The sequence below is a fragment of the Suricata suricatta genome, chromosome 1 (assembly GCF_006229205.1).
Source record: "Suricata suricatta isolate VVHF042 chromosome 1, meerkat_22Aug2017_6uvM2_HiC, whole genome shotgun sequence".
Taxonomy (NCBI): Eukaryota; Metazoa; Chordata; class Mammalia; order Carnivora; family Herpestidae; genus Suricata; species Suricata suricatta.
The window spans coordinates 141,486,808-141,502,379 of NC_043700.1; the positions used below are offsets into that span (position 1 = coordinate 141,486,808).

At 35.6% G+C, this 15,572-nt stretch overlaps 1 protein-coding gene across 1 annotated transcript in view; it reads left to right on the forward strand.

Moving 5' to 3' along the window:
• UBA6 (ubiquitin like modifier activating enzyme 6) overlaps positions 1-15,572 on the forward strand; it is a 74,432-nt gene that overhangs the window by 399 nt on the left and 58,461 nt on the right. The window contains exons 2-4 of the mRNA XM_029945248.1: positions 3,272-3,334; positions 13,389-13,483; positions 13,991-14,019. Of these exons, the coding sequence (XP_029801108.1) occupies positions 3,272-3,334; positions 13,389-13,483; positions 13,991-14,019 (187 nt within the window). The remainder of the gene's footprint in view (positions 1-3,271; positions 3,335-13,388; positions 13,484-13,990; positions 14,020-15,572) is intronic.

Consider the following 15,572-nt stretch of genomic DNA (forward strand, 5'->3'; position numbering starts at 1 on the left):
GCGAAGCCGGGCGAAGCCGGGCGCAACCGGCCCTGGGCGGCGAGGCGAGCGCGCGGGGTGGGTGTGGCGCCTCGGGTTTAGACCTCTGCGGCTCGCGGCTCCTCTGAGGAGAAAGGCCACCTCTCGGTCCTTTCGGCCCTCAGTTCCAGTTGGGGTCTGCCGTTTTCCCAGCACCGGACGTTGGGGGGGGGGGTTGTAGCTGAGGGGAGAGGGCCCCACGGAGAGTTCGGGCCCCGGTCGCTTGGTGTGAGCTTCCCAGTCCTGGTGCCAAACACCCTTCCACCTCCTTTCGGTGAAATGAAAGCTAAGAGCGCCCTTGTGGGCGATCCTGCACTGAGATCCTCCTTTGAAAACTGTTACCAGAGGGAACTTGGTAATGATGAATCAGTGCCAGTCAGGACACCCTGAGGCCTCTGTTCCCTACGCGTAAAAAAAAAAAAAAAAAAAAAAAGAAAGGAAAGAAAACTAATAATCCAGGGGAAAACCTACGAGTTACTTATTCTCTAGTTGGGGTTGGGGGTGGGGTTTTTTTGGTTTTTTTACGTCTTTTCCATTCCTGCAGAATCGGGGGAAACGTCCGTGTAGTTCCTGTTTCAGTCATCTCGTAATTAATAAAGACGTTACTTACGAATTCTGCCCACCACTAGCGTACAGTATTCCAAAGAGAGGAGTGATGGATATATGACTTTGAGCTACTGTGATCCTGTCCATAAACCTGTAGCGTTTTCGCCAGTTCACACTGAGGGGCTGTTTCCGGTACCGTGATTTATTACCTGCCGTTGCCAACGTTGCCACGTTCACTTGAGGGAAATTATGTAATACAATCAAAGTCTCCCCTTATTTTAAAGGATTTTTGATTTCCATCTAGATCTTACTACAAAAGTGATTTTTGAAACATTGCAGCCAAGGCAGAATTTTCTGAAAAATCAGTGCCCGTCATATCATTAAGTGACAAAGCTGGTTAGAGTGGAGTTCATGATTACTTAAGAGCTGCACCCACTAGACCATTGTCCTCCAGGCAAGGAAGGCAGGTAGAGAGAAGAAAACTAAAGTGAGAAATTTTGTTTATTTTCTTATATTATCACTATGCCAGAAGAACATATTGTGTACGTGTGTGTTTTTATTAGATAGGTGATCTCTTAAACACAGCCATCTCCTGATTTGTGTTCATAATTGCAACCAGGAATATTTCTGATAGTTATCCATGTATAACTTAGAGGCTGATATCATTTGATAATACCATCAGTGTTTGGTAAGATAAATGATAACATTTTCATTAACTATATTCACAAATCCTTTGGCCTATGTATAAGTGCGAGGCTTAGAAAATTGGATTCCAAAACCTCAGTTTTGTGTTTTCACATTATTTTTAGAATCCTATAATTGATAGAGTTTCCCAGAACCTGGATTCACTTTTTGCCAAGATGATACGGATCTTAACTGTCACCGTGGCTCAGGCCATAATACCCCAGGCTGGTTTCCTTTGCTGGGGAGCCATTCCTGTTCCCAATGTTCATCCTGTTTTCATTTTTCTTTGTATGCCATGCTGTGAAAAACTTGGGATGAGCTGCAGTAAATGATGCATAAGTATACCTTATCATGCTAGTATGCTTTAAAAAAATTCATTTTTAAATTTTCTCAAGTAATCTCTGCACCCAGTGTGGGGCTTGAATTCACAACCCGAGGTCAAGAGTTGTGTGCTCTACCAACTGAGCCAACCAGGCCACCCCCTTTTTTTTATTTTTAAAATTCATTCAACAGATATATTTTGAGTGGTTTCTTTATGCCTACTTTGAGATGCAGTATAGCATGGTGATCGAGAGATAGATGGCATAGGTTGAGATTCTGGCTTTGCCATTTACCTGCTTTGGAACCTCCGGTGGGTTATTTAAATAAACTTCTGTGAGCCTCAGTTTTTTTCCTCTATTCAGTGGAGATCGTAATAGTGCCTATCCTATAAAGTTGTCCTAAGGGTTAACTGAGTACATCTAAAGCACTTAAAACAATGTGTGACACGGTGTTTGCTTTTAAATAATTAAATGCCAGGTACGGTTTTAGGTATTTGGAATACCCTAGTGAATTCTTAACAGATGATACATTCTCTAGGGGAAGGCAGACAATAAACAATTAGTAATTTGAAAAACATACAGCAGGTTAGTGAGTTAGGGAGTGACCTCCTAAGGAGGAGAACATTTCATTGAAAGGGTGATCAGGACTGGTCTGTGTAATATTTGTGAGGCAATATTTTAGTTGAGGCTTACTTGATAAGAGTCAGCCATTCAGAGATCTGAAGGGGGAATATTCGAAGCAGAGGGAAAAGCGAGTATAAAAACTCTGAAGTGATAGCATACTTGGCTTTCTGAGAACAGCAAGTTAGCCAGTGTGGGAAAGTAGTGGGAGTTATAATTGAAGAGGTAATTGGGAGGCAGAATACCTAGACCTTTTTGAACATGGTAAGGTATTTCAATTTTATTCAAAAAGTAAAGGAGAGTTACTTAAGCATAATTCTAAGTCAAGTCATTCTAAGAAATTTCGGTTATATGGAGAATAAACTGAAGGGGGAGGGCAATGGTAGCACTGGAGAGACTAGTTAGGAGGCCTTTGAAGTAGTTCAGATGAAATATGATGATGGTTTGGCCTGAGATTATACTAGGACACTGATGGAGAAAATGAGGAAACAAGTAAGATCTCTAGGGTCTGGGCCTGAGCAAATGTGTAAATGGTGATACCAGAAACTGAGTTGGCAGAGATTGGGGAAGAATAGGTTAAGCAGGGAAATTGACTTCTGTTTGGGGCTTGTTATGTTCATGAAACCGATTAAACATCAAAAGAAAGATTGTTATAGCAGGTGTGGAAATTTTGCAGATCAGAAGAGAGATCAAACGTGGAGAAGTAAGTTTAGATATCCTCGGTATCTGGTAAATTCCATATGTGGATTAAATGAGATTATCTAGAGAGAGTGTATGTTAGAGAAGGTGTATGTTGGGCACCCCTAACAAACTTGCAAAAATACAGATCTGTTAGAATATATGTAAATAAGTATCTGATAAAACCTGATTAAAACTATAGGTCATAATTTTATAATACACACAGAATAGACAGTGAATTTAATTTTGACTTATTTTTAAAATGGAAATAAAGGAAAATAAAATATATATCTGGTTTGTAAAATCCTCTTTAGTAACTCTCATGCATAATTGACTGTTAGGTTACAGAACGTGAATGTTAAATAACCGTATTTGCTCTTATAAGCTGTGTTTTATTTTTTCAGTACCAATACAAATTTGCCCATGATGTCAGCAGACTCTGTGGAGATTGATGATGCATTATACAGGTGAGAACCTTATGGAAACTGAAACTTATTTTCCTCATTTATTGTTCTAAAGTAATGGAATACTCTATTTGAAACTACCATTAGACATATGCAGAATTTTATAAATATCCTAAGAGTTCTTAAAGTTAAAATTAGGGTTTTGTCTGATTTTCTTCTCTGTAGTCTAAAAGCTTGAATAATACTTAAATCTAAATAAATCTAAACCTAAAGCAACTTTATTGTAGGTTTAGGTGATACGACTAAGAATGATTTTGGGGACACCTGAGTGATTGATTCACTCTGTTAAGTGTCCGAACTGTAGCTCAGGTCATGATCTTGTGGTCTGTGAGTTTGAGCCCTTTGTCAGGCTCTATGCTGACAGTGTTGGGCTCTGTGCTGACAGCTCAGAGCCTGAAGCCTGCTTCAGATTCTGTGTGTGTCTCTCTCTGCCCTTCACCTACTCATGCTCTGTGTCCCTCTCAAAAATAAACATAAAAAGGGGGGGGCGCCTGAGTAGCTCAGTCAGTTAAGGGTCTGACTTTGGGTTAGGCCATGATCTCACTGTCTGTGGGTTGGAGCCCTACATTGGGCTCTGTGCTAACAGTTTGGAGCCTGGAGCCTGCTTTGGATTCTGTGTCTCCCTCTCCGCCCCCCGCTCATGTTCTGTCTCTGTCTCGAAAATAAAAAGAAAATTAAAAAAAAATAAGATTTTGTTATCCACTATAAAATATGCCTCTTGGTTTTGGACAGAAGTACATATTTATTATGTTCTTAGTAGTGCAGGAGTCTCACGAGAAACAGTCCATTTCACATAAATTATGCGGTAACATCTAGAGATTATTTTTACTTCAGTGTAATCTCATTAACAACATTACATATTTGGACTAAAGAGACAACGAAGAAGTACTATGTGGCTGAAGAACTATGATTTAAATGGAATTTAGTGATTCGTTTTTACTGTACCTTTTCATGAAATCAAAATACTTTTATCAGAATTAAAGAGAAATTAAAATTTATATACATCGCTATCACTTTTTAAAAAGTTTTTTATTTACTTATGTAAATAATATCTACACCTAACATAGAACTTGAACTCTGGATCCCAAGATAAAGAGTCACGTAGTCTTCTGACTGAGCCAGCTAGATGCCCCTACATTGCTATCACTTCTGAGACTTTTTTTATAATACTTCAAGTTGTTTATATGGAAGATAGTATAATCTCTTTGTATGGAAGGTAGTTTAAAAGGTTCTATATTTTTTCTGTGTGTAATTATGAAAAATAGATTTTACATAGATAGAATTTGGTACAATAAAGCTATTATGTATTATGAATTATTTTTTATATTGTTTTTATATGGGATGCGGAGTCAGTTTTGAGCATTTTGGGAGGAGCTGATGTGTACATTCTAGTATATTAATTTCAATTACTGTTCTGGAATTGGAAAAAGAGATAAGACTAAACTTAATTTTGCTTGTGTGAAAACTATTTTACCATACAGTTTCCTGAATATAAATATACAGTAGTTTAGAAATCACCTTAAGTTTGGACTCTTAATCTGTAATTATGATATTCTTAATGTCCTTTTGATCACATTCTTGGGATAACAAATGGTAGCTGCTTAAGATAACATTGGCTAATTTTATTCATTATTTAGTTACAATCCTTCTGAAACTTTTTTATATCCCTCCAACACTGTCATGGCTGATTAATAATTTTCAGTAAACCAGAGATAAAATTTTCTATTTGCAATATTGTATGAGGAAGCTGCAGTTTGCTTGACTGAAAATTACAGAATATAGTAGTTTATTCATGATCAAGTATTGTTGGATTGTAAAATCGTTCCATTTTAACTTTTTGAGGAACCTCCATACTGTTTTTTGTAGCAGCTGGACCGTTTTTACGTTCCTACCAACAGTGCATAAGGATTCCAATTTCTCTACATTCTCACCAACGCTTGTTATTTCCTGGCATTTGGTTTTTGTATAAAGGCTATCCAAACAGGTGTGAGGTGATATCTCATTATGATTTTGCATTTCCTTGACAATTAGTGATGTTGAGCACCATTTCACATCCTGTTGGCCATTTGTGTACCTTTGGAGAAGTGTCTGTTCTAGTTCTTCCTCATTTTTTAATCAGATTCCTTGAGAGTTTTTTGCTATTGAGTTGTAGTTCCATATATAATTTGGATATTAACCTCTTATCAGATATATGGTTTGCAGATATTCTCGCCCATTCTGTAGTTTGCCTTTTCACTTTGTTGATTGTCTCCTTTATTGCACAGAAGCTTTTTAGTTTGAAGTGGTCCCACTTGTCTACTTTTGCTTTTAATGCCTGTACTTTAGTGTCATATCTAGGAAATTTTTGCCAAAACCAATGTTAAGAAACTCTTCCCTTATATTTTCTTTGTAAGTTTTATAGTTTCAGGTCTTAAATTGGATCTCTTTTCTTTCTTCCCTCCTTCCATTTCAGGCTTAATTAAATGCTATCAAATCTATTCAGTAACCTAAGCTAGAAACCTTGGTGTCATCTTTGATTATTCCCTATTTGTCATCCTCCAAATTCAGTTTTTAAAAGATCCTTTTAGTTCTTTCTAAAAAACTCTTAATTCCAACTCTTTGCTTCTCTTTCCCTGCATTCAGCATCTCTCAGTCTCTTATGTGATCTCTTCCGAGCTACTAAATCTCTAATCCATCTAATGTATTTTATTCAAAGTAATATTTTTCAGATTTACCTCAGAGCCCCTAGCTTCTCTGTTTAAAATACTTAAATGGTTCCCTATCTACATTAGTGAGACCAAACTGTATAATATGCATTTAAGTCTCCTTTTTCTATGCAACATAACATAGTGGTTGAGAGTATAAATTTTAGCATTAGATCTGAATTCGAATCCTCCTCCACCATTTTATGAGTGTGTAATCTTAAGTTACTTAACCTCTTAAGTCTAGTTTTTCTTTCATTTATTTATTTTTTCATACATTCAGTGTACATTCATCCATTTCAAGGAGAAAAATGTACAAATTGCAAATTAATCATGAAGAACAATGTCTAGGAGCTCAATAATTTCTAGTTATTATTTATCATTAGTTATGGCCATATGTTTCTTTTTCGTGTCTGTGTCACTCTTCACTACTTCGTCTCTAACATTCAATTCTTTAGCTTTGATGAACTATATATATTGTCAGAGTCTAGGATTTGATATTACCCTACTTAAAGCCTAAAAGCTAACCTATTATTTATTGTTTAGTGGGTGCTGAGAGAAGATGATAAACTTCTGGGCCAGAGACAAAGGATTTCACTACTTATACTACAGCAGTTAGCATGGCCATCAGCGTGGTGTTGGTTCCCCTTGCTCCCAAGTCACACAGGAGCAATGCCGTGGGCCCAGAAGGATTTTTTGTACATAACGGGTTTATATCACAGTTGAGGAACTCTGAATTTAGGAGACCTACCATTTTATGGCAGACAATAAGTAAGCCTCCACTTTGTCTTGAAGAGAGACTCACCTTATCTTTCAATTTTATGTGCTGCAAACACAACCCTGAGAAAAGGCCTAATTAAAAATAGTCAGGACCTTGCCTGCTAGTCATGTATAGAGGGACATGTAAGAGTGTGAACAACCCATGAAGGAGTGTCTTCCAACATAAATAAATGTTTTTGTCACAGTTTTATTGAGGTGTAATTTGTATAATAAGCTGTACATATTTAAAGTGTACAATTGAGGGGCACCTGGGTGGCTCAGTTAAGCATTCAACTCTTGATTTCTGCCTACGTCATGATCTCAGGGTCAAGAGACTGAGTCTGGCGTGGGGTCCACACTGGGCATGAAGCCTGCTTAAGATTCTCTCTCTCCCTCTGCCCCTCCCCTGCTCACATACTGGCTCTCTGTCAAAAAATAAAATCTACAATATGATACTTTTGACATATGCATATACTAATGAAATCAACCACAATATAGATAGTAAACATATCCATCACATGCATGTATTTTCTTTCTGCCCCTTTTTAATCCCTCCTCCCTTCTCTTTCCACCTACCATTTCCCCAGGCAACCAACTGATAAGCTTTTTGTCACTATAGAATACTTTGCTTTCTCTAGAACTTTACATAAATGTTATCATATAGTATGTACATACACATTTGGGGAGGATCTAGCTTCTTTCACTCAGCATAATGATTTTGAAATTCATCTACATTGTTTTCTCAGTAATTTGTTCCTTTCTATTGCTGAGTTGTATTCTAGCAATGGATATACTACAATTTATTTAACTGCTTATTAACTGTTGATAGGCATTTGGGTTGTTTCCAAATTTTGTCTATTCCAAATAAGGCTGCCATGAGAATTTATATGCAAGTTTTAGGGTAGATGTATGCATTCATTCATTCTTTGATAAATACCTAGAAGTAAATGTCTGGGTTGTATGGTGAGTGTATTTTTAAGTTCTTAAGAAATGCCAAGCTGTTTTTCAAAGTGATTATACCATTTTACTCTTCTGTCAGTAGTGTATGAGAGTTCGAGTTAACCCACATGTGCACTCAAGGCTTGAAATGGTCATCTTTTTTAATTTTAGACATTCTAGTACATGTATAGTAGTAGTACATTATGGTTTTAATCTGTATTTTCGCAATGACTAACGATTGTGGGCATCTTTTTGTGAGCCTATTTGCTATCTATTCTTGGGGAAGTGTCTATAACTCTTTTGCTCCTCTTTTTTTTTTTAATTAGGTGTCTGTCTTAATGAGTTCTTTATATACTATATATACATGTCATTTGTTATATATACAGTTGCAAATATTTTCTCCTAGTTTGTGGCTGATCTTTTTCTTTTCGTAATAATGCTTTTTGCATAGCAAAATGTTTAAATCTGGTAAGATGCATTTTTTAATAAATAATTGATGTGGGTTTTGTCCTGTTTTTTAAATGTTTGCAATACTCAAGGATACTAAAATTTTCTCTAATGTTATCTTTTCTTAAATTTTCAAGGTATTAACTCTTAAAATTAGGTCTATGATCCATTTCAAGTTAATTTTATATAATGTGAGGTGAAGCTTAAGATTTTTTTTTTTCCATATAGCTCAGATGTTTCAGCACTCCTGTTGAAGATTATGCATTCTCATTGAATTCTCTGGGTATCTTTAGCAGAATTCAGTAGAGTAAATATCTGTTGATTTATTGGACTTTTGCAGTGATCTGTTTCACTTTACACCAAAATCACACTGTCACGCTTGCTGTAGCTAAATCATAAATCTTGGACTCTGGGAGTGAAATTCCTTCAACTTTGATCTTCTTTTGCAGAGATGGTTTGGGTCTTTGAGGTCCTTTGAATTTCCACATACATTTTAGAGTCAGTTTGTTGGGTTGTTTTTTTTTTTAATCCTTTGGGAATTTTGTTTGAGTTTATGTTGAATCTGTAGTTGAATTTGGGAATATTGACATTTTAACAATATTGGATTTTAAGATCCATTAACAAACATGGCATGTCTATCAGTTTATTTCTTAATCTTTCCTGGTAGTGTTAGAGATCTTGCACAGCTTTTATCAAGTTTATTCCAAAGTAATTTGCATGTTTATATTGTTGTAATTTTTAAATTTCAATTACCAATTATTCATTTCTTTTATTTTTTTAAGTTTATTTCTTTATTTTGATAGGGAGCAGGGCATGGACAGAAAGAGTAATGAATAATTAACAGTTATTCATTACTTTAATTTTATTTTTAATTTATTTTGAAGGAGAGAGAGAGAGAGAGAGAATGAGGTCAGGCAGAGAGAGAGGGAGAGCAAATAGGCTCATGAAAAAATGCCAATACTATCATAAAGTGCAGAGCCTGATGTGAGGGATTGAACCCACAAACCATAAGGAACATGACCTGAGCTGAATCAAGAGTCAGATGCTTAATTACTGAGCCAAGGGACCCCAGTATGTCATTACTTTTAAATTAGAGTTCAGTTGATTTTTGAATAATAATTCTTATCTAGCAATCTTGCTAAACTCACTTGCTGGTGAATTTTTTGTAAACTCCATAGGATTTTCTACAGTCATGTTGTTTTATTTCCTCCTTTCCAGTCTAGATGCTTTTTGTTTCAGAACATCCAGTACAATGTTGAGTGGAAGTGGTGAAGGTGGACAATCTCACTTTGTTCCTTGAGTTTGTTGTAACACATTCTTCTATGGTGGAGTATGTTGTAACCTTGGGTTTTTCATACATACCCTTTATTTGTTTCAGGAAGTTTCCTTCTGTTACTTGTTTACTTAGAGTTTTGTTTCTGGGGATTGTTTTTTAAGTTAGAAATGGATTTGGAGTTTGTCAGTCACTTTTCTGCATTCATTGAAGTGACCATATGGTTTTTCGTTTTTAGTATTTTAATGTAATGAATTACAGTGATGGCTTTTAGATTATTACATGACTCTTGCATTCTAATTCTAGGATAAAATCCGTTTGGTCGTGATATATTTTTACATATATATAAAAAATTCTCTTAAGAATTTTTGCATGTGTGTATGTGAGGGGATGTTGCTTTGGAGTTGGTTTTTTTTTAACATTTTATTTTTGAGAGACACTGGGAGTAGGAGAGGGGCAGAAAGAGAGGGAGACACAATCTGAAGCAGGATCCAGGCTCTGAGCTGTCAGCATAGAGCCTGAAACAGAGCTCGAACCCGCAAACCACAGATCATGATCTCCGCCAAAGTCGATGATTAACTAAGCCACCCAGGTGCCCCTGAAATATTTTTTAATTCAGTGATTTGTCTTGTTTTGGTATCAGGGTAATGCTGATCTCATAGAGTGAGCTGAGAGGTATTTCTTCAAATTTCTCAAAAGTTTGTGTAGAAAGGTATTTTTTCTTCCTTAAATTTTTGGTAGAAATAACAATGAAGTTATCTGGTCTTTGAGTTTTCTTTGTGGGAAAGTTTTTAACTACAAATTTAACATCTAATAGACATGGTGAGTTTGAAGTGATATACATCTGACCCTTAGCATACGTTTAAACTATGCAGGTCCAATTATATGTGAATTTTTTTCTATAAATATATTGAACATTTTTTTAGAGATTTGCAACAATTTGAAAAAACTCATAAACTGCAAAGCCTGGAAATCCCTAAAAATTAACAAAAAGGTATGTCATGAATACATAAAATATATATAGATACTAGTCTATTTTATCTATCTATCATAAAATACACACAAATCTATTATTAAAAGTTAAAATTTATCAGAGCACCTGGGTGCTCAGTTGGTTAAGTGTCTGGCTCTTGATTTTGGCTTTGGTCATGATCTTACAGTTCATGGGTTTGAGCTTGATGAGTTCTGTACTGACATTGCAGAGCCTGCTTGGAATTCTTTCTATCTCTGCTGCTCATTCTCTCTCTCTCTTTCTATCTCTCTCAAAAATAAACATTTTAAAAAAAGAACACCATTTTTAAGAAAAGTTAAAATTTATCAAAACTTAACCACACAAACACAGAACATATATTGTACCGTTTGTAGTCAAGAGAAATGTAAACAGCATAAAAATGGAAGTATTAAATCTTAACTGCATTAACTAATATAACACTGTATATTACTTAATGGGAATTAGAATTAAATTTTAAAAAATCCTAACTGCATAAAATTAACTGTAGTGCATACTATAGTAATATAATTTTTTTAGCCACCTCCTGTTGCTATTGTGGTGAGCTCAAGTGTTGACAGGTAAGCACCATGTGATGCTTATCATCTCTGAGCAGTTTCTCTCTCCAGTAAGTTGTGTATCTCAGTAAAAAATGATCTTGAGGTTCTCACATATTTTTCAGCATGTTTAGTGGAATTCTGTAAACCTGAATAACACTATGGGACTCCTGCAGACAGAGTGCCACTAACGATATGGAAGTAGAGAAGAGTCATGACATTCCAAGAAATAGTTGAATTACATACCGTAAATGGAGGTCTGCAGCTGTGGTTCCCTGCTATTTCAATATATGTAAAAGCAGCATAAGGACCATTGTTTAAAAAAAAAAAAAAGAAGGAAATTTGTGAAGCTGCAGCTAACCATCAGGCACAAAAACCTTGCACTTTTTGCAAAGGACCTTTTTATCTATATTGTAAATGTGACTTTTATGTAGATAGGAGTTGCTCTAAGAAAAGCATGCTTGTGCACTCTAATATGATTCGAGAAAAAGCAAAGTCATTATAAGACAACATAAAGGAAAATGAAGGTTTATGTGGAAAAAATTTGGCATTAGGTAATAAAGTTATCCCTGCATTTCCTCTCCTAGATTTATTATGCTATATGTATCTATAGAAACTGCTATATACATGTGTTTCATGAGACATCTAAGAATTTTCATAGTCTTGGGCACCTTGGTGGCTTAGTCGATTAAGCGTCCAGCTTTGGCTGAGGTCATGATCTCACAATTCGTGAGTTTGAGCCCCACATTGGTCTCTCTGCTGTCAGTGCAGAGCCCGCTTCTGATACTCTCTTCCCCCCTCTCTCTACCCTTCTGCCAAGTGTCTCTCTCAAAAATAAATAAACTGAAAAGAAAAAAAAAAGAATACTCATAGCTCTCTATAGCTGTCCAAAATTATAGAATAGCAGGGGTGCTTGGGAAGAGCGTGCAACTCTTGATCTTGGGTTTGTGAGTTTGATCCCCACGTTAGGTGTAGAGATTACTAAAACATAAATTAAAAGTCATGCTACAAAGCTATAGAATAAATTATAGTATGTTATTACCATAGAATAGTATAATACAATAGAATAAAACAACTGAAAATTAATGAATAGCTACATGCATTGAAAATAAATGTCTCGTAAATATAATTTCATTCAAAAGACGTATGACACAGATGACACTATTCAAAATGATCCCATTTATATGATTCCAAAACAGATAAAACTTAAGTATATTGTTTAGGGGTACACAAATAAGGGTGGCAAGAGTATATAATACACTATTCCATACATGCCATGGTAGGTGTTCAGCAAATATTTGATGAATAAATGGATAGTTTTGGTCTCTGAAACAGAAATAGTAAGTACTGATTTTAAAAGAAAAGGCTAGACTTTATTATATTTTGTAGAAATATGGAAGGAAATGACAGATAGCTTACATTTATAAAGTTTCTTCCTACTAGACAAGAAACCACTTTTCAGGGTTGTACATTGAATATAAATAGCTAAAATATGAAAATTAAACATTTATATGCTAAACAAACATACATTAATCCAGCGTATATGTTTTGAATTCCAAAAGAAATATTTGTAAACCAAAGGGTTCAGTTACTTATACTGAACTTATCTTTCAAATGATTTTTGTCAGAATTCATTAGAATGTCCATTATCTTCAAAAACTTGATACAGCATCAAGTTTATCACTGTTTTCAGATAAACTTCCTATTAGCTTTATTATTGTATCTGATTTTTTAAAGTAGCTAATGTGTATTTTTTGAAATTCCCATTGTAATGCTGCCTTGTTAGCATTAGGATGGATGGCTTAACAAGATCGCTTACATACTTTATCAGCATTTATACTTAAAATAATGTTCTGGGGCACCTGGCTGGCTCAGTTGATAAAGCATGTGACTCTTGATCTCTGGGTCAGGAGTTTTGAGCCCTACAATGGGCATAGATATTACTTGAAATAAAATAATGTTTGAAAACTGCTTAAGTCTTCTCCAAGAAGGGAAGTGATTTTTTTTTTTTTTTTTTTTTTTTGGTCTTCGAAGTCCTGTTTACAATGAAAGGTTTAAAGTGGAGATAACAAACTCAAATGCCAGTAGTGGCCCCTGAGGTAATAAATGAAAGGAGCAGAATGGGAACTGTGGCAGATCTGGAGCCCAGAGTCCTCCCTATCTAAACCGAGCAACCCCTGCTCAACTCCATCTGTTTGTTGCTACAAGGGAAGGTGGTGCCAGATCTTCATATTTTTTTCTGAATATGTCATATATTTGGCAATTAATTTAGAAATGTTAAACACTGTGCAAGTGATCTAAAACAAGTTTATGGGTAGGATCTAGTTTTTAGGCTGTTAGTTTACAAACAGCTTTAAAGGATATATAATTTTGGTGAAATAACGTATTGGTTATTCTTGTGTTTTACCTACAGTCGACAGAGATACGTTCTCGGAGACACAGCAATGCAGAAGATGGCCAAGTCCCATGTTTTCTTAAGTGGTATGGGTGGTCTAGGTTTGGAAATTGGTAAGTAGTATTTGTATTCATAATTTTATATTATACATTTAGCAATGTAAGTTAAAGAATTTAATTTCTTCCCCCTTGTACTATTTCCTATAAAGGAAATTTAATCTAACACCTTGATAAGATTGCTTTGGTTTTTGACAGCAGTGTTTCATTATACTGCTATATTCATCCAGAAGGAACCAGTAATGACTCTCTTGTTTCTCTGTCTGATGTTAATAGCAATTAATGATCATTTCTGTATCCTTAATTCATTAGGATAGAGTGCACACACACATATATTTATAACAACATGTCTAGAATAATAAAATAAAATTTAAGAGTGATTACCTCTGTATGGTATGATTTTAGAAAAATTAATTTTTTCCTTTTTGTTCCTGTTTTCTAAAGAACTTAAACTTCTTTGGTAGTAAAAGAGTTAAAATTATCCAGTCAGAATGTGCCCAAGCTCCATGAAGACTATCTAAATTACATTCCTAATATTAAGCTATTATTTTTTTCCCTTTATAGCAAAGAATCTTGTTCTTGCAGGAATTAAGGTAAGTGGCCTTGGTTAGAATAATTGTTGTGATTTTTTTCCACTCTCAGTAGTGGTAATATTATTTACATTTAGGTATTGCATTTTTATTTAGTATTAAAACTTTTAAGTTTATTTATTTTGAGAGAGACCGTAAGCAACCAGCAGAGAGAGAGAGAGAGAGAGAGAGAGAGAGAATCCAAAGCAGACTCCATGATTAGGTCACTGAATTGACTAAGCCACCCAGGTGCCCCAGTAGTAAAATTGTTTTAATGCTGTGTTTTCCTCTTTTAAAAAAAACTATTATAGAAAATTTCAAAATTCTATGAAAATGGAATAGCTGGTTTTTTTTTAAGTTTATTTATTTTTTGAGAGAGAGAGCATGAGCAAGGAAAGGGGAGAGAGAGAGAATCCCAAGCAGGCTCTGCACTGTCAGCACAGAGCCAACTCATAAATGGTGAGATCATGACTGGAGCCAAAAACAGGAGTCAGATGCTTAAGGGACTGAGCCACCCAGGCAGCCCAAAAATAGAGTAGTTTTAACAAAACCCCATGTATCCATCATGTTGCTGCAATTACGGGCTCGTAGACAGATTTGTTCCATGTAGCTCCTTTCCGTTCCTCGCTGTTCTCCAGCCACCAAATTATTTTGATATAAAATTCAGACATCATATTATATCATTTTTAAATTCTTTAGTATATATTTCTAAAAGACAAGGGTGCCTTTTGAAAGCATAACCACCATACCATTTTTGCACCTAAAAAATGTAACCATTTACTTAATATCATTATCTTAGTTATCTGTTGCTGAAAACAAATTACCCCAAAACTTGGCAACTTCACAACTCTTATCTCAGGGTCAGGTCAAGAACTGGGTGCAACTTGGTTCCTCCTTTTGAGGGTCTTTCATGAGGCTCTAATCATGATATAGGCAGGGCTGCAGTCCTCTCCAGGCTAGGGGAAGAATCTGCTTCCCGGGCGCACTCGCATGATTGACAGGATTCAGTGGCAAAGTCGATCTGCTTCACATTCCCATCTCGGTTCCCTGCTGGCGCTTGGTTGGAGATCACCCTCAGTTCCTTGACATGTAATCCTCCACAAGGCAGCTCACTGTATGGCAGGTTGCTTCATCAGAGTAAGCTAACAAGATGACTAGAAAGGAAGTGTACTAGCAAAACAAATCAGTCTTTTGCAGCCTAATCTCAGAATTGGCATTTCATTATCTATGCTTATTTGCTAAAAGCAAATAGTTTCACTAGTTTACAAATGTATGGAAAAGGAATTACACAAAGGCCAGAGTACCAGGAACTGGGAATCATTAGAGCCATCTTACAAGCCTGCTTATATCAGTCATCAAATATCTAGTTAAAGTTAACATTTTTCCAAATGTCTTACGAGAATCCAAGTAAAGTTCATATACTGAACTCGATTTCTTTTAATCTATACAGTTCTCTTTCCTAATATTTTTTGCCCTTACAATGTACTTGTAAATAACAACAGATCATTTATCACATGTACCTCTACCCTTGTATTTCCTGTAAACTGATAGTTCTGTCCAGAGATTCAGATTCAGAT